Source organism: Wasmannia auropunctata, unplaced genomic scaffold (assembly GCF_000956235.1).
Source record: "Wasmannia auropunctata unplaced genomic scaffold, wasmannia.A_1.0 LD335949.1, whole genome shotgun sequence".
Classification (NCBI taxonomy): Eukaryota; Metazoa; Arthropoda; class Insecta; order Hymenoptera; family Formicidae; genus Wasmannia; species Wasmannia auropunctata.
Window position 1 is genome coordinate 42,603 of NW_012026941.1, and position 18,653 is coordinate 61,255.

At 38.6% G+C, this 18,653-nt stretch overlaps 1 protein-coding gene, 1 long non-coding RNA gene and 1 pseudogene across 2 annotated transcripts; 2 read left to right on the forward strand and 1 right to left on the reverse strand.

Moving 5' to 3' along the window:
• The window catches only part of LOC105455083, a 24,368-nt pseudogene extending 7,946 nt beyond the window's left edge, over positions 1-16,422 (reverse strand).
• On the forward strand, positions 5,821-14,289 carry LOC105455082. The gene is made up of 2 exons (XM_011698134.1): positions 5,821-6,206; positions 13,792-14,289. Exons 1-2 carry the CDS (start codon positions 6,123-6,125, stop codon positions 14,287-14,289), a joined length of 582 nt encoding a protein of 193 aa, XP_011696436.1. The 5' UTR covers positions 5,821-6,122.
• A 239-nt stretch (positions 16,423-16,661) lies between the features above and the next one.
• LOC105455081 lies at positions 16,662-18,320 on the forward strand. The gene is made up of 2 exons (XR_975080.1): positions 16,662-16,749; positions 16,855-18,320. It is a non-coding gene; the product is annotated as an uncharacterized LOC105455081 (long non-coding RNA).
• The last annotated feature ends 333 nt before the right edge of the window (positions 18,321-18,653 follow it).

The following is an 18,653-nucleotide window of genomic DNA, read 5'->3' on the forward strand; positions in this document are numbered from 1 at the left end:
AGACCTCTCCATGTGTGGCAAAAGGCTGCCAAATCTTCATCGTTAGCATAAATGCCGAGCTTGTGAGGGTACAACACAATTAACCCGATGAAAGCGAATTGCGTGGCTGCCATATCAGCTTGATTCAATCCTTTGAATTTGATTATTTGATCGATATTTATCTCATTTTCCAGCTTTTTTAGAGCTGGACAGGCAGAAAAGTCTTTTAATATTGTTTCTCTGTCTGGACACCATGGATTTCGAATTTCACTAGCCATATCTATGTCCTCATAGTCGCGCTCGCAGAGTTTCATTCGCACCGCATGGTGCATTCTACGCACAACTTGCACGTCGTTGTAGGCTCGCGTGCCTATGGTCCACGGATTGTACGTCATCCAATTTGTTACACGGCAAGCCGTGGACAAATACCTTCAATGATAATTATCACCGAAATTGAAAAATAATGTCGTTATATAAGTATACAAAAATATTTGTTTCGCTTAATTTTACTAAGATTTATAAATTCTAATAAGATTTTGCTATCTACAATCACTTTTGATAATCAATTTACTTGTCATTAATTTTGGAACGTATTTAATTATATATGTATATTTTGATTTATTCCAAATCAATTAAAAATTGAAAAAACATGGCAATAAAATTAATCACTCAAGAACATCCAAGTCGAATATTATTTGAATATTGAACTCCATTTCACAAAATATTTGAAATTTAAATTTTGAAGACAATTTTTTATTACTACTACTACTACTACTAATATCATGTTCGCAAAGCACTACTGTATACATACGCTAAATTTTTATTGTTTATTTTATAATGCTAATAAGACGCGATAATATTTAATTTAAAAGCAAACAAAGTAGTATCTGTTCTACTTTAGCAAACATATATGTTCTACTTTAGCAAACATAATCATTTCTGTGTTTTTTCTCAAGATCTATCAATGCATATACATGTGAGTTTTTTCTCAAGACAAACTGTTTATGAGCGTTATTTGATTCACATTATAAATGTAAAGTTATAAATATATCATATTGACTCTCAATTAGATACATCTATTTGAACCGTTCCACATTTGAAGACTATAAGTTTTAGTTCCAAAGCAACGCAATTATAAATCAATTATCTAATCTAAGAGATTTTACCGAAATCATGTACCTCTTGAATGCTAAATATGGCGTGTGCGATTGTCGGCTGAAGATTAACGGTTTAAGACCATTCGTGGAAGAGAAAATCACGAAAAGTGATAACGAGTTAGCTATGAAATTTGAGAAGACATAGTCTCGCGCGAATTTTTGACCTCTCTGGAATTTTTCCATATCCAACCAGAATGGCTTGTCCGTCGAATTTCGACCGCAATCTCCCCGATACATTGTGGCCGAAATGAAGAAAGTTACGGATTCTGGTATATTTGGGATACATTTTTTTATGTTATATGTTATATATTTAGATTTTTCTTCGTTCGTCCATTTTTCAACATTCTTCGGGTATGTAGAATTCTGACCGACAATATCTTTCATATACTTCGCAACATGTTCGACATATTCAACGGCGCTTCTTGCCTCTGCAAGTTCATAACGTTCGTTTAATGCATCTTTTACGTATTCATCGATATTGTCGCTTTGATTTTTTGCACTTGATATGATTTCTTTCACAATATTCTGTTCTTTCACAATATCATGTTCTATGCAATCTGAATTGTCATTATTCGTAATTTTCGTTTGTGTCTGCTCTACCCATCGAATGCGGTCACTTGTCACTTCCATTTTTTACTTTTCTTTATTATTTGATTAATCGCTTTGTTCACAAAGTATCCTGTGTAATGTAAAACAACATTAATATACAATATGTTAAGGCTTGCAAAATTAGGGGAAATACATTCTCGCAGTTACAGCTTAATTATTTTGTATTTAAAAAAGAGACTGTATATAGCCACGTCAGTGGACTAAGGCAGGTTTGTCAAGTATCGAACTATGATTTCATGATTATCCCCGTTTCTGAGAACTACGAGTCGGTATTCACTTTTGCCAGATAGCACAGTGTTCAAAAAGAATTCATTCGTATATTCAATCGTATATGTCATCAATTCTGAAGTCAGAATTTTCAGGTGCAAAAAAATTCTTTTTAGAATAAAAAAAAAGAATTCTTTTTTTATCTGAAAATGAACGCAGAATTGATGAATTTTTTTTTAACTCTCTGTGCTATCTGAGTTGGCTATTTAACTGTGCTCGTATACCATGCATTTCAAAAATACGTGTCTTTATACGTGTAAAGCCTGGTCTACAATTACGTAAGCGTAATTGTAAGTGATGTAGTTGTAAAAACTGACCAATTACAGTTGAATATTCTTCTTATATTCAATTGTGATTGGTAAATTCTTACAACTACAAACTACTTGCAACTATGCTTACGCAATTGTAGACCTGGCTTAATAGGCATGGAATATTCTATACCTATAATACAATACAAAAAAGAAATTAAATATGACATGTTTGTTACTACAGCTTTTGTGTATGGAGAATTGCATAGATGATTCGTAAAGACATGTATCAATATTTTAAGATATAAATGCATATTGTTAATATAATAAATAAGAAAAATAAGAAAAACATGTTGCGCGAATGCCGTATTTTCTAACAAAAAAACGAAGTATTCTTTTTCCCTAATTTTAGCTGTTGTAAAGCGTAATAAAAAACATATTTTTATAAGTTTTAGATCATTTTTACATATAACAATAGTGATATATTTATTAAAATTGTAAAACAATTCAACTGGAGAGAGAGTGAGAGAGAAAGATAGAGAAATCGAACATTGGAACATTAAAAAGATTTACTCGATATAGTAAATAAATCAATTAAAATAATATAATTATTAGAATTACAAGATATTATGATGGTGTTTGACGCTATAGAAAGCAATTTTAACAATTTCATGCAAATATTGTATATTATTTTTAATTTCATTAAAATGGCAAAGCAATAGAAGTAAATATGTTAGTAAATGCTACATAATTGAATGATACTAAAGAAATTGTTAAGGTACCTTATCTTAGCTTCTTTAATGATACTAAAGAAATTTTTAAGATATCTGTATATTCTTATTGATCACAGAGAACGATAAATATTGACAGAACGAACTTATGCACTGAAACTCGTAAATGCAATATGACTGTTTAGCAGTGTCCAGTCATATAACATGACACTATTTTCCATTGCTTCACACATTGCTACTTCATTAAATATACTTATTCTAATCAATTTTTTATCCTTTTAAAAAAAAATTTGTTAAAAACTTTGAACATGCGACATATATCTAGTTTTATGTTTTTTTACTATTTTTATAAATGTCACTATTACGTTACTATATATAAAACTGATTAGTTTCTTTTACTGCGAGGAATTATTAAAAAAAGGAGAAGCCGTTATAATGACTCTAGATAAAAATTGTTATGTCATTGAATGACGTACGTACAGATACGTACGAATCCTCACAGCTACATTTTTCAAAAATGTATTTCGTAGAGATCAGTTATATATGAACTCTTAAACGGTAATATGTTAAGTCCAATTGCGCGTGACATCTCGGAAGCCCACGTATCTAAATAGCTAACGTGATCTGTTGTTGTTTCTTTTCTAGAAATGAATATTTTTGTCGAAGAGCTATATATAACTTTTTGAAATTCTATATCTGATTTTATTTAATATTCCGGCTGTGAAAAATCTCGATGCATCGCTCTCATCTTTCACGTCTATGCTCGTTGGTGTTATCGAGCAACGAGAAAATAGCTCATATAATAGGCTGATACAATAGGATATAATGGAACCGATGTAATAGATGGGCGCAGGCGAGTTGTTATTTGTATGGGACACGCTCGTTCAACAGAACGTGGAATCAAGTTCTAAATTCGACATTTCTCTATTTCTCGATCATATTTGTTGCGAAAGAAACGTTGCCTCGAACAGAAATTCTGAGAGAAGGAAAGAAACATATTATTTTTCACTCTGAGGAGGCTATTATTCTCGGACATCATGTGATTTAACACGAAGCAAAATTATTAATTAAAGTCGAAATATAATACGATTTTATTTACTCAGGTAATGGCAAGCGCGATTATCAATATTATTGTATTTTAATTTTTGTGTATAATTGTGGTGTTCTTTAAAAAATTATTTTTCAACATTTACGTTTAATAATTATTTGCTATTCGTGAGTAAATCAAATTTTCTCGGCCGTATCAGTCGCATGTCGTGAATATCCGCTGTTCAGTTGTGAAGGAACGCACACCTGCTTTAAGTACAGCCTGTTTGTTTTAATGTGCAATAGTGGCAGCAGCACATCATGAAATGTTGAGTTGTTGGTAAAATAAATGCAAGATAATTACAACTGAGAATAATTGCTGATACTAGCAATCAAACGTATCACTTTCGAGATATGAGCTTTTTATTTGTTCTTATATCTCATCAAGATTAAACTTTTAATAAGATGATATTATTAATATTAAAAACTAATAATTAATAGCAATGGTTAATAATTTTATTTCAAAACATCTGCAAGCACCGTAATTTTCCTGAACTTATTTTCTTTATACATTTGCAAAAATATTAGATTAATTTTCATCATTATGGAAATTATTGTAAATCTGCATTAATCTTATTCTGGCCAGCGTAAGCTTGCTGTATATTTGTTTGTGTGCGTGTGTGTGTGTGTGTGTGTGTGTATTTATTACCATATGTATATATGTATATATGTATAATTAATATTCGACTATTAATTAACTCAACTTTTGCTATATGCATATGATATAAAACAATTTATTTTTTATATGCAACATATGTAAATTCTTTTATAGCAAAATTAAGTTAATGATCGGATGTCAACTAGTCAAAAAAAATGCATTTGGTCACAGAATTCGATCAGCGTTTAATCGACTTTCACGATTCGTTAACCGCGATCTATCGCGACAAGTGAAAAAGTATGCGTCGGTGGAGTATAGTCACCGTAAAATCGTAATACAGTCGACCCTCGGGCCTCGATAACTCGAACACTACTCAAATTTTTTTCTTTAAAAGCCATTATAATCGGAAAATTATAAACTATCATACAAAGCTTTTGTAAGTCGAATTTTCATGTCAATTCTCCTTTTACTTAACTTTGACAAATCGAAACTTCTATAACTCAAAGATTTTTATATAAGATGGCAAGGTGTACGAACTACGACCCGCTATCAGTTTTGCCGCGAAGGCAGAGGAACCAGTTCCGGAGCCCTCTTATATTGACTCCGCAACCGTTTTCTTCTTACGCGAAAGCGTAAATGCTCGGCGCCACCAAGCATCGGATCATGAAGCTCGGCGCGCGCTTATTTACAAATGGTAGCGGCTCGTTGCCGCGTTATCAAACGCATGTCAACGGTGATTCCGCCACAAACAATAATTATAATTTTAATTAAACCGCACATGTGAACAACTAAATTCGAGAGCGCCTTTAACAGTCACGGATCTTGATGTCTATAATAATATCTATACAAAAAAAGCAAGAATTATACTGTTTAACTTTCGGTCATGATCAGCTGAAATTTTCAAAACGTATTCTTATAAAAGAATTCAATTTAAATGTAATGGAATCTTAGTGCCGCAACTGAGCGTCAGTAGTCCATCCACGTATTGGTCTCTCTACGAAAATACGAATGTGTTCGCGTGGCTCGATCGGGAGCGTCCTAAAGAGAGGGATACTAAGGGCCACGTGACCGGGCGCGTGTTCAACAGTAACAGCTGCACCGATGCACTCCTTTCAATTCACGTTGAACCTCCACCGAGGTAACATTGCGACGGTCAGCTGAACGAGTTTTACTCTTCGATCGCGCGGAAATATTTCCACCCCGGACTCCGAGTGCCATAAAAAAAAAAATCGATTCTACCCGCGTTTGTTAATTCAAACGTCGCAAATTATTCCGCTCTTCATCTCCAAATCGGAATCAGAGCGCGAGATTGTTGTCCTCGTTTGAATATTCCAAATGCAGAAGACGTTATGAATATACCGTAATTCTCTTCTCGAGAGAATAAAAAAAGAAGTGATTCTGACTGAAGTGGCAAGATCGAAGCACGAAGAATAGAACTCAAAAGACAATGGATAATCGCGGAAAACTATTTCGCAATCGGTGCGTGATGCTGACAATCGTCATCCTGTATGCGTTGGCTGTATTTATTAAGGTATGCTTTTTAATAATTTTTAATTTAATACACACATTTCTTTTCGCAGCGACTGGACATATCCACACATTTGATAGAGAACTTTAAAAATACATATTGGCGCGACAAAGAATCGCTTAATTAAATGTACACATGCAAATTTCAAGCTGGGTATAGTAATAAATCACAAACAATCGTTATTTTATTGAGAGAGAACTGCACGCGGGACGTAAAAATCGCGCAAAGGAAAATTCGATCGTTATAATTGGCACAATGAAATTTTTTAATAACATTGAACTGCTTTCACGTGAAGTCCATTGACTGAGCATCATTAAAATGGGAATTTTATTTTTCCCATTATTTTTGCTTTGAAAGCAATTCTCTGAAATTCCTGCGTCACGCGATCTCGGATGTGGCGTGATTACAAATGCTGCGAAAGCCCTGTTAAATGAGACACTGGACTAATTATCGGTTGCAGGCGCGAAATGCTGCGAATGCAGGAACGGGGAGGACCGATCGAGGTAGCAATTGTCGTGCGAAAGCACAGAATTTCGATAGGTTTCACGTTAATTATTACTACGTGAGTCGTCCAACTAAAATATCACCGGCGGATAAAATCAGTTCTCACGTGAATTCGCAATTTCGTATAACAATGGGACGTGGATATGAGGGGGTAGGAAAAAAACGACACAGAGAGAAAGAGAGAGAGAGAGAGAGAGAAAGAGCTTTTTTGCGCGAGGGTTGAGCCGGAAATGCCAAACTGCTCGGATACTTGCGCGATATTTATCTGTGAAATTAAAAATATAATTCGTGGAAGTCAGAAATTGGACGAATCAAAATATTTTTTCTTTTTATTGTAATTATCAGTAGATTTCGTCGAAAGAAACGAGACGTTTCAGTCAATATATTCCAAAAATGAGAATTTGGCAGAATAAAAATGTATTATTTCTTACACATCTTGAATATGGATATCACTCTTTATTATTGGCTACCTAAAGTTTTACTTAAATAATAAGAATCATCTATGTTATACAGTAGACGTTTTTAAAATGCTAATATAACTGCAATTAATTAAAGTAATTTCAGACGCAACTAATAATAATCGTATTTTCTTCTCTAAAGTCGCCGTTGAGCGCAAAATGTACAATCGTGTTATTCGCAATTGCGTTACACGTATGGAGACTCAAACACGTACCGCCGCCACGCTCACACGTTACGCACATTACATGTGCGTCAGAGGGTTATTCGGTTCACTGGGGAACGCCGTGCTTTATGAGGCTCATTAGCATGGCATGGGAACCCGGAGACGGCGGTTCCGCTCGGGGCGCGATTTTCGCGACGCTCTCCTCGGCCTTCTGCCCGATTCCCTCGGCGTTCCTATACGCCTCCGCATGTAAGCACCTGCAGGGAATATTCATAACGATGCGCTTCAAACGGAGGGAAAGAGACGCGGAGAAAGAAAGAGAGGGAGAGAGAGTTGCGTATACAAAGGTATATTGTCGCAGATGCGAGGAAAAGATGGTTATTACACACTCTCTGCGCTCTAACGTTACACCATATATGCAATTATCTCGCGCGATATCGGTAAATTCCGTAAATTATAGTATCGATACGGGCGACCTGACAGGTGACGACAGAAGGAAATTATTTGCGAAAAGCGGTACTTCGTAACGCGCCCACGTAGCCTCGGAGAAGAATACGGCGTATACTTGGTCGATTCGCGAGACGAGAGATGTGCAAAAGGGAAGTCGGAAGAAGGGGAGAGAGGGACACGAATGTCCAATTGTCGGCGCGGTATATGTCGCGCAGAAAGGTCATGAACTCTCGTCCAACGTTTCACGTATTTTCATTGCGTCATTGTGAGTTATCGGCGTGGAAGAATCCGTTTGGCGAATGGCGCCTCTCGAGACTCCACAGGGGCACGTAGATCCGTGTCTTTTACGTGTGACTGATGGAGTCACCAAAGGTATACCCGAGGTCTCATTAGCATCGTAAGAGAGCTCGACGAATACAGCCATGCAGTTTCCTTGGCGATGCAATTGTCGCGCGGATACCCCCTTACGTCTCTGAATAAATGAGAAGATCGCGGCAAACGTAAATTTTTTAACGAGCGCAATCGATAGCACAATCGCGCCACTTAATTATCGCCCGGTTTTTTATTCCTCGCGTTTTATCACACTCTCGACCTCTCGTTCGATAATTTGTATATATCTCCTCATTATGCGAGTACGTTACTTCGCATCGCAAAAGTGTCGATAGCACATTCGTTAGAAAAAAAACAATTTGACGATGAGCATTACTTTGAATTGATTAAAGTTGCCGCAATTTCTTATTGCGATTTTAGTTTTTCGCACCATACAGTCTGTCAAGTAAGAGTGTGTTCGGGTTAATTTATAAAAAAATTGATTAAATAAAATTTTCAAATACATATATGCATTGTACTCGATGAGAACAAAGATGCAATTATGTTAGTAATGCGTCCAGTCACCACTGGCGTCGATAATTGTCTAATATTTCCGAGGCATTTTTCGACCAAATTGACGGCGTATTCTAGTGACAAGGACGAAATCGAATGAATCTTGCGAGATAACTTATTCAAAGTGAACGTACGCTTTCACGAAGTTTGTGCTTCGTGCCCACATAGAACATTCATCGATAAAAATTACGTTGCTGAAATCTCGATCGATGTTTTGCGCGCCCAAACGTGTCGCTTCGTCACATTTTTCAGTCAACAGAAATTTCTTCATTGTGATGCGCCATTTGAGGTCATGAGCACAGAGATGGGTACGGATAGTTTCGTACGATATATCTAAACCTTTCTGTTTCAATTTTGCTTGACGCAGTGTTAAGCCAGGATTCTGCGAAAACAGATTTACTATTTTTTTATCGCCTTTTTTGTCCAATTTGCCTATCGACCCACGTTCCGGTAAATCGTCGACATTTTTTGCGATATTATATCGCTGCACCCACTTCTGTACGAATGCTTTTGACTTTATCATGTATTTAGCAGCCGCTGATTGCAACATTTTCGGACTTTTTGGGTGGGTGCATAGGAACGCAGTCTCGTAGCGTGACGCGTATTTGACACTCATGACGCTTAACGTATTTCTCTTACAAAAAAATCAAGGATAACTGAATCTTTCTTGATAGTGCATCAAAGCCAAAGTTTCCCTCTACCGATTCACGAAAGATTTATGGCGATACCTGTTATCAGTTATGAGAAAGGAACCACGGCAACACGCTCTTACTTGACAGACTGTAATATAGTTTATCCTCGATGTGGCGTGTGAAATTTCTTGCGAAAACGCGGCCAAGTTCCGTTTCGAACGCAGGGCATGTCGTTGACAACGACGTCTAATGCAACTTATTTGTAACGTCAAAACAGTTACAAGAATATGCTTTCGTCTCTCTTCCACCCTCATGTCCAGGTGCGTGGTGGCCGATTTATGGGATATGCGGAGGGAGGGCAGAGCGTTCGCGGAACAATAGGGTGCGTAGCGACCGAAGATAATTATCGCGGTTCTCGAGGCAGCTGCGACTGTGGGTTCACCCTCGGGGTAACCCAGCGTCTTCCTCCGGGAAGTAGAACCGGCTGGTGTGCTCGGAAGTCTACGCACACGTGTGTACACGCACACACACATACACACGTTCACAGAGTCAGTGGCGGGGAGGGGTAGGGGAAACGCCAGTCTGGCGTGACTCCGCAGGTTATACTGCCTGTTGCAATTTCGGCGATGCCCTCCTCTAAATGTATCGGAACTTTTGCGGTTCGCTCGAAAGCGGAAATAACGTAAGAAAGTATCGAAAGCATCAAAGGACTATATGAATGCAGGATCTGAAATATTATACCCTCCTACCGGAAAGGAACATCGAATATTTTCAAATGTAATATAATTATAAGATGGAGAATTTTAGAGAATAAACACATATTCTTCACATTAATTATATTACATTAAAAAATATTCGAAATTCTTTGCCGACCGACTAATTAATATTTCTTGTTATATCTATGAACAAATTTTTATACGTAATTTTGTCTAAATGAAACATCTATACAGCTTCAGCGGATTTGATAAATATTTTTCAGTCAGTACATTGGCAGGCTGAGAAATCAGAAGAGATTCAATCCGTACGTGCGTTGACGACGAGCACGAAACATCTTGTCCTGTAATAACGTTTGGAACGTGTCTCCGTTGGGTTTCGAAATTACTGCAATTTTTTTTTCTCGTGCCCGAGGTATCCGCCTCTTCCGGTGACAAATGGAAGTGGGCCACGTTCCTTCAGGTGAATCGGCCAAGGTATAATTCGCCACCCGACGCCACCCTATTCACATGCGCGAGCCTTTTCAGTCACCCTTCCCGCAAAGCGCTCGTACACGTGTGCATTAAAAATTCCTTCCTCCTTCTTTTTGCGTCGTTAATTAACTCTGCGGTGGCAAAGACGGTAACGGAGTGATAAATAATTATTATTAATCACGAAATATATAAGTACAGGGAAAACGATATTTTCAAAGTTATTTCTAGCGATACCGCAATGACGATTTGGTTTTTCAATTACTTGTGCGCCTTCAAAACTCTCCACCTTTCAACTGTTTGATCAGCCAAATTCTTTAAAATCTTTCGTGAAAATGTCTAAATAAAGCGGCAAAGAGCTCTCAGTGAAATTGACCGATCGAATAGGTCAAAGTTTTACGTCGCGCCGCGTGTGCATCCGTCGCGCAGTCTATTCGTTTGAAATTTATCGATAACGATGTATCGAAAAAAAAAGAAAGAAAAAAAAGAAGCAAAAGTGGGGCACAAAAGGGACCGCAATTACCGCTTCCGTTCCGTTTGTCATACCGGAAGTTTCTATTCATACTCGTCGCACTATGAGCGCAACGTTACTTCCGTCATCGTTGTTACGGGTCGTTAGCAGACTCCGCCCGGCTTTTGCCTGGTCGAGTCTCGATATCTCTGAAAGTTGTATCGCAAAAAAAAAAAGAAAAAAATATAATAATCTTCGCGTTAGGGAGTACCGAGCTGATCGACGCGCTTCTCTTGCGCGTTTCTATTATGGTTTTCTAGCGGAATCTAGCATCGACGTTTATCGGCCCGACGTGGGTTTCTTCAGGCTCGTAAGGCCTGTATTTCCACGGCGCATAATCGTGCTCGCAACGTGCTCTCGCGGTTGGCAGAGAGAGAGGGAGAGAGAGATAGAGAGAGAGAGAGAGAGAGAGAGAGAGAAAACCAACGAAAAGAAATATCGGAAATTGCCAAAGGGTGCAGCCAACGCAGCGCGAATCCTCTGTTTCTCTCCGCCCGCAGCCCCTGTTCTCTCTGTATCGTTCAAGCGTTTTGCGTCGAGGCTCCGAGCGACGACTCGTCGACTCGTCCCGAGTGCAAGAATGTTCTGCAGTTTCTACAAACGAGCTTTTTTTCCCCGATCGATAAATCTCTGCCCGGGCAAAACCGTCCGTGTTCTTCTCGACTGTTGCAAAGCCCTCGAGGGTATATATATTTTCATTGAAGAATGCAACGTCCCACCCACTTTGAGCGAGAGTCTTCGGAGAAGCTCCTCCGAAGATCGATGTTTCTTGCTTGTTGATACTGTTTCCCAAGTATTCTCGCTCTTCCGCTGAAATTAAACCTCAACCGTATAGTTGTTCGGCTCTTAACTCACCTCGGCACCACGAATACAATCTTCCATTAAAATTCTATTACGCCAAACTTCGAAGTTATCTATATAAGGAACAATCTCATCTCTATATTTATTTTTACTCGTATACTTCTATCTTTTCTGAAAATTAATTCGCCGAGAAATTCATTTGACATTCCACGATTTATCATTATCCAGTGCATAAATTCAATATAAGGTAGTAGTTATAGTCCACCTTTGAAGGGTCGTGACCCTTTATCCTGGCTTAGTAACCGTAACCGTAAATTGACAGCGAGCATCCTTTCATGTGACGATGACTCATGTTACATCTAAGATAAAATGATAGGCAAAGGCTCTGTTGCAAATTACTGACGGTAAGGAAATAATGTCTGTTTCTCTTAAGAACAATTCTGCGTATTATCAACATCCGTGTGCAACGAATGAAATGTTTTTTATAAAATCTTTCTTTTATGCAAAATCATAAATTCGTAAAAATAAATCGAAATTATTTAAGCAAGTGTACATACAAATTTACGATTTTATGTAAAAGAAAATATAATTTTAGCATGTTTGCAAGTTGATGACTTCTAGTTCTTCCAACAAATTCAAGATATTGTTACGTATTCGTTTATTGTACGGATTGATACAAAATTGTTTCTATAGGAGAGTATTTTTTTTTTTTTTTTGATAATCTGTGTCGCGTGAAGGCAAGCACACGACGTACGGTGGCGAACGTGCGACTGCGGTGTGCGACGGCATAGAGAGGCAAGGTGAAGGGTTTCAAATTAAGGCCCGGTGCTAACGATTCGCGTGATGCGTGGTGACCGTCGGCGCGTGCCGCACGGAGCAGCTGCCAACAGCTGCTGTAGGGATCGTCTCTCATTCTTCTTTTACTTGTTTTTACCTGCCGCTTCTGTGGTCAAGCAATAACGTCCGTCTCAGAAAAATACTGTGGACACAGAAGTCTCTTGTGTGAGAAACAATGTTCAAAATTTAACGATTAGAATTTTATTCCTTGAACAAAGAAAAAATATGAATCCAATCATCAAGATTTCTTTGTTGGCTCTAAATGAATCCAAAATATGAAATTTGTGGTTTGAGATGAAATAAATTATTGTTATTAGTATTTGAAAAAAAGCAGCCAGGAAAATTAACATGATATATTTTAAATATATTTTGGTAAAAATATATTTAAAATATATCATGTTAATTTTCCTGGCTGCTTTTTTTTAAATACTAATAACAATAATTTAATTATAATCGCTAATATATCGCTCGGTGAATATATATTGCTTAATAATTAATTTAAATATATTGTAATAAACGTTACTCGATATTTTTCGAAGTTTCAAACTGTGAGAGAGTTTACGGATCGGCAATCGATCGGACTCATTTATTTCGGGGAAATTAGTCGGCGAAAGTGTGTAGCGGATATCCTAACGTATTAAAAGCAACATTTTATGCGTGAGAGAGTACGGAGGCTCATATATCGCGTCTCTCGATCTGCCCGAAGTAGGCGGAAGAAAGGCGCAAGGTGTTCCCTCGAAGTCAGGTGGCCGCCAGTGCACCTGTTGTTGGACGGTTGAACCTGCATTTTATCAATTCATATTAAAAGTAGTAGAGAAATAATATTTGCAATGGAATAACGAGATCGACTAGACCAGACCGACTGTTCTAGTAGGTATACAATCTATTCGCGATATATACGCGGAGTCACGGATCCTCTTAAAGAAGCGGCTTTACACCGCCCGGAGGAACGCACGCGGAAATGCAGTTTTCGACAGAGCTTTCAATTATTCACAAATTCGGGGTCCAGTGGTCGTTTCCGAGTCGTTTCAGATGCGGTCAGTTTTTAAATCCTTTCGGAGATCCGATTCCGAAGGCTCGCAAACGTGTAGGAATCACTCGCGCGCCGCGATTCCTCCTCCTCTCGGGGGCTCGCACTAACCATCTGCCGCTCTGCGTTTTCCAGGCGGCCGAGAGCAGGCCTCACATCAGGCACCACCGGGACGGCTCGCACTGCAGCAGATGCGGTCCAGGCTGGGGCGCGATTAGCCGTTGCGCTCGCGGCCGCGACACCGTGTGCGAGCGATGCCCCGGCGGCACGTACAGCCCGCATCACAGCACGCAGCCCTGCTGGAACTGCGCCAGATGCGGCCCGGGCCTGTACGAGGCCCATCCGTGCACGTTGCGCACCGACACCGTCTGCGACTCCTGTCACCGCGCCGCGCCGGACAATCCGGACTACCGGCGCAAGTGCGAGGGCCGCGCGAGGTTCTTCCTCGCGCCGGAGGACGCGCAGAGCACCGCCGAGGAGAGCGTGCTGGTGAACGAGCCGGCTTACCGGTTCCAGCTGTACGACCGGGAGCGGGTACTCGAGAAGGACGTGGAGGCCGTCCTGAGGGACAAGGCGGCCGCCGGTTCGGAGGCCCTACAGAGGATTCAACCACCGTCCGCCGGCGAGCATTAATCCCGAATAACGAAGACGTACTCCCGTCTATCTCGGTGAGAAAGAAGGTATAAAGTTTTCTCGATTTTGTTGCACCAGAATTCTTGAAGTTGGATTTATTATTCTATATACCTTGTGAGAAATAAATGGATCGTGTAGAAATGAAGAGAAAAAAAAAAGATTCGACAGACCCGTAATAGGATTAGAAGAATAATGTACGTTTGATTATTGATCGACCTTTCAATACTAGTCAATTAGCGCTTAAGAGAATTAACCTTTTGTGGAATGGCGTGTGCGACTTTGGTTCGAAAAATGGGGAATATTTGTAGAATGAATATTCATTTATTTTCTTCGCTAGAATTCCGATTACTCGCGTCGCGGTTCGCATTGGGCGACGCAGTAAAGAGATGGAAAATATTCTCTCGCTCTGATCCCGCGCTAAGTATATTAGCATATAAATAAATCCTTCTCCTGAATACGAATGGACTGTTACATTTTTAACATTTAGATCCGTATTGCAAGTCGTATTACAAGGATGTATCAGTAACTGTTATATCTGTAAATTCGCTGTGGAATTCCAATTCGCAGAATTTTTACATGCAAATACGAATCGCGGGACATGATTCTACGAAAATTTATGCGATTTATTCTTGTGCTTTTCATTGTATCATTATTGCGTCTGTCCACCGAATTATCATCGCCACGATGATGGTGACAAGTGCGCGTGCACTTGCAATTTAATCAATATCACTCAAACCCACGTAAAATCGGCACGCCTTTTCGGTTTCGCACGAAATTAGTACATGATCAATATTGATGGATGTCAAGTCGATATATGGTCCTCAAATGTTATTTCGTCCGAAAATATTCTGGTCTCCCGCGTGATTACGAATTCAACCTTCTTAATCCATATTTAATGCGCTTTTTGCGGATCACACATGCGAATCACGATCCGAAGATATAAATATCACCGCTGTGAAGTATAACGGACGTGTGCGCTGCGAAATACGGCCGTTTACAACTTTTAGCATTATTTATACATTATTCCGTTTATGGAAATAGGTCCCTGTGAATGTGCACCAGCTTACAGTGCAGTTTGCTAAAGCGTACTTTGATTACCCCCCTTCAAGCATTGACACGTACGTGTTCCTCAGGTTTTTTTCAAATTTTGATATATTTTGCTGACAAAAGAGAAACGAATAGTATTCATCGCAGTATTTTTAATTCTTTTCATTTTTCTCTTTTTCGTTTACCACGCTACATGGATTTAAATTCAGAGTAAAATAATTAAAAAATTTCATTACCTTTTTCAATTTTAAAAATTCATCCCTCAAGAGGGTAGTATTAATATCTAAAAAAATCCATTTTGTACATGCATATATCGTTATATCTACCAATTCTACCATGAGATGAATGTGGTACACCTGTCTGTCGAAATGCACGTGCATTCTAGTTTTGTCAATCGAGTTATACGAATCGACATTACTCTCTTGCGTACAACTTTCCTTAGTCGAGTAATTGCGAGATTAACGAGTGCCACGAGAGCAAAAGAAAAACGGATCGATAAATGAGATCACATGTTAAGTTCGACATATTCGAGGTGAAAGTTTCCCCGATGTATGTCCCCGATCGGCAAATGGTATCATGTCGATAATATCTCGACGTTGTTATAAATCATCGTGACAGCGAATTCATTTATCTTCTCCCAAAATGATAGATTTTTTTTTACTCGTCACTTATTTCTCCTTTACTTTCACGTTTTAGCCGTAATGTAACGTCACGTGCGATTGATCCGTAGCAGCGTAATATAATAGTTTAACTTGAAGATCAATTGAAAATAGCAGGAAGAGCTAAACATCTTCCGTTGCATATGTATGAAATATTCCAATACATATTTCATCAGTAGATACACCTCTGGAACCCAGACATACATCGTTCCCTCTCCTTGCTCTCTGCGATTCGTGACTGCTATTACCTAATAGCAATTAGCTTGAAATAGCATCACGTACGTACGTGATGGTATCAAAAATTTCCCGGATTTAGTTTGTAAAAAATGTTGGACTTATATTTACAATTGGCCTTCGTCCCCTTCGAAGTCCTCTTGCGATTTCAATCATGCTTCAAATATGCGTAGCACGTCAAGCACTTGTAATTCGATCTCCTATCTCGAAATTTGCCATTGGAAACAAAATCAAACTCTCGCCGAACTTTTAAAATATTTCGATAGATTTTTGGTGACGAAACTTCAAGTCGTAAACAATGATTTCTAACCGAATATCCGCGGTTAAAGATGACCGGCAACACAGGACCGCGCACCAACCCATGAATCCGTTCGCGACGACTATTTCGCTGTACTATCCGCCACATTTGTGACATCGTCGGAATGTCGTATAGAGTCTAAGCGACCTTCACTAACGATTTATGCAATTGCATCATTGCCAAGTTCGTCCCGTGAAAACGCAAGTTTTGGCAGCCGATACGGTAGGTATAAACGTACCGGTCATCCCATGAACTTCGTATTCGCCAGATTTAATTCTTTGTTTTTCTTTTTAACTTTCATTTTCCAAAAATGAAAATCGAGTACAGAAAATCGAGGCCCAATCGCGTAAGCGATGCTTAATTGACACGAGATAGAAAAAAAAAAGATTTCCAACGAGCGTAATTTGAGGCATCGCTAAACTCAATTAAGGGATCGCTCGATGTGTCAAGTCAGTAAGTTCCGATAAGTTTTTAAATAAATTAAAATTCTGGGAAATTTTCAATATCGTCATGTACAGAGTCCTTCACGAATGTTACGCAAGTAGTTACGTAGACGACATTAAGACTGCAAAGTATGTTAGTGTAATGTATGTTAATATTACGTAATTAATACCGATAGTGTCCATTATTGATAAGATATTCCGTGTCAAATACGATTTATCGATATATCCTTCAAATTGCGACACATTTCATATTTATATTTGCAAATCTCATTGTCAAACGGACGCGTGGCTAGTGATTAAATGCTAGAACAGCTCCGGCCAGACGGACCTGCCAATGGCGAATTTTAGGCGCTATAAAAATGCATCAAATAGTACTATTAATTTATTTTAGTACTGTAAAATGTATATTTTTAAGAGTACGTTGTTGTAAATATACTTTAGCTACTTAAACATACCGTCTATACTTCATTTATTGCACCATTCCGATACTTTATCGTATAATTTTATTTTTGTACATTTGTTGTAGACATAATTGTCGGAAACTAATAGCGCATTCTTGCAACAGATGACTCCTACACAATTGCTTGTGCTTTTATAACAAGTTCCAATTCCGGGTCCCTGATTTTTAGAATATTTTCTCGATTAAACAAAAATCTCTGTTATGGATCTTATTGTCCTGTCGTTTAAAAAGCATATGTATTTTCGTAGAAATTCGCAGTCTCGCTATAAGGATTACAATGAATCAACATTCGACGGAAGAACGGCAAGACTTGCAAGAATTTCGATTGATTAAGTAACGCATCTGACGCAAGTGTGATTAAACTTGTGTCAAACGTAAATGGAGAGAACTGTTGAAACAACGTGAGAAATCAGAGAAATCGGGCAAAGTAGGCATGTTTTTGTATGAGAGATATTTTATGTATATATATTATTTTATGATATAAATCAATAATGTTTCTTATAAACGTACATGTACATACAAAGCTAAACGATACAAAATAAATCGGTGATCCGGGAAAGAACGCTTGCACGATTTATTCTGCGTATATAAGGAATCGGTACTAGAGCGGTATACTTCGCGCGGAAGAGACAAAGAAGGACGAAAAACTAACGCACACGCTATACGGGGACCAAAGGATTGTTCTCGCGTAGAGATTGAATGTAGAAACTACGGTACTTCTCCCGAACTTCCATGAAGCTCACTCTGAAGCTCGGAATTCTATGAATATTTAAATCGAATGGCGCGAATTCGTAATATTTATATATATGTGTGTGTGTGTGTGTGTATGTGTGTGTGTGTGTGTGTAAAAAAATACGTGTATTCGAACGATGTGCCACGTGCATAAGAACAAAAAAAAAAAACTCCTCCCACGAAATTCGGTGTGCGCGCCAGGAGAGAGAGAGAGAGAGAGGAATAAACATAAACAGCTAATCGTAGCTGGAGATCAAGACCAATGTACGCTCGTTAACTTCAATTTGACCCTCGAAGTCACGACGGTCGAAAAACCACGCGGGGTCAACACCCATAATGCATACGCTACATGCATGCTACTGAGGAAATAAATACGGTGAGCATCGTTAATTACAGAGGGACAAAAGTCGCAATCTACTATGATATTATCATACAATACGCTCGTCCGTATAAGCGCGAGCGAGGCCGACTCTCGGCCGAAAAATCAGCCG

Excerpts from the sequence above, each read along its gene's own strand:
- LOC105455082 (XM_011698134.1), top strand. The coding sequence starts at position 6,123 with ATGGATAATCGCGGAAAACTATTTCGCAATCGGTGCGTGATGCTGACA. Across the intron at positions 6,207-13,791 it reads CGTTGGCTGTATTTATTAAG|GCGGCCGAGAGCAGGCCTCA; the intron begins GTATGCTTTTTA and ends TGCGTTTTCCAG.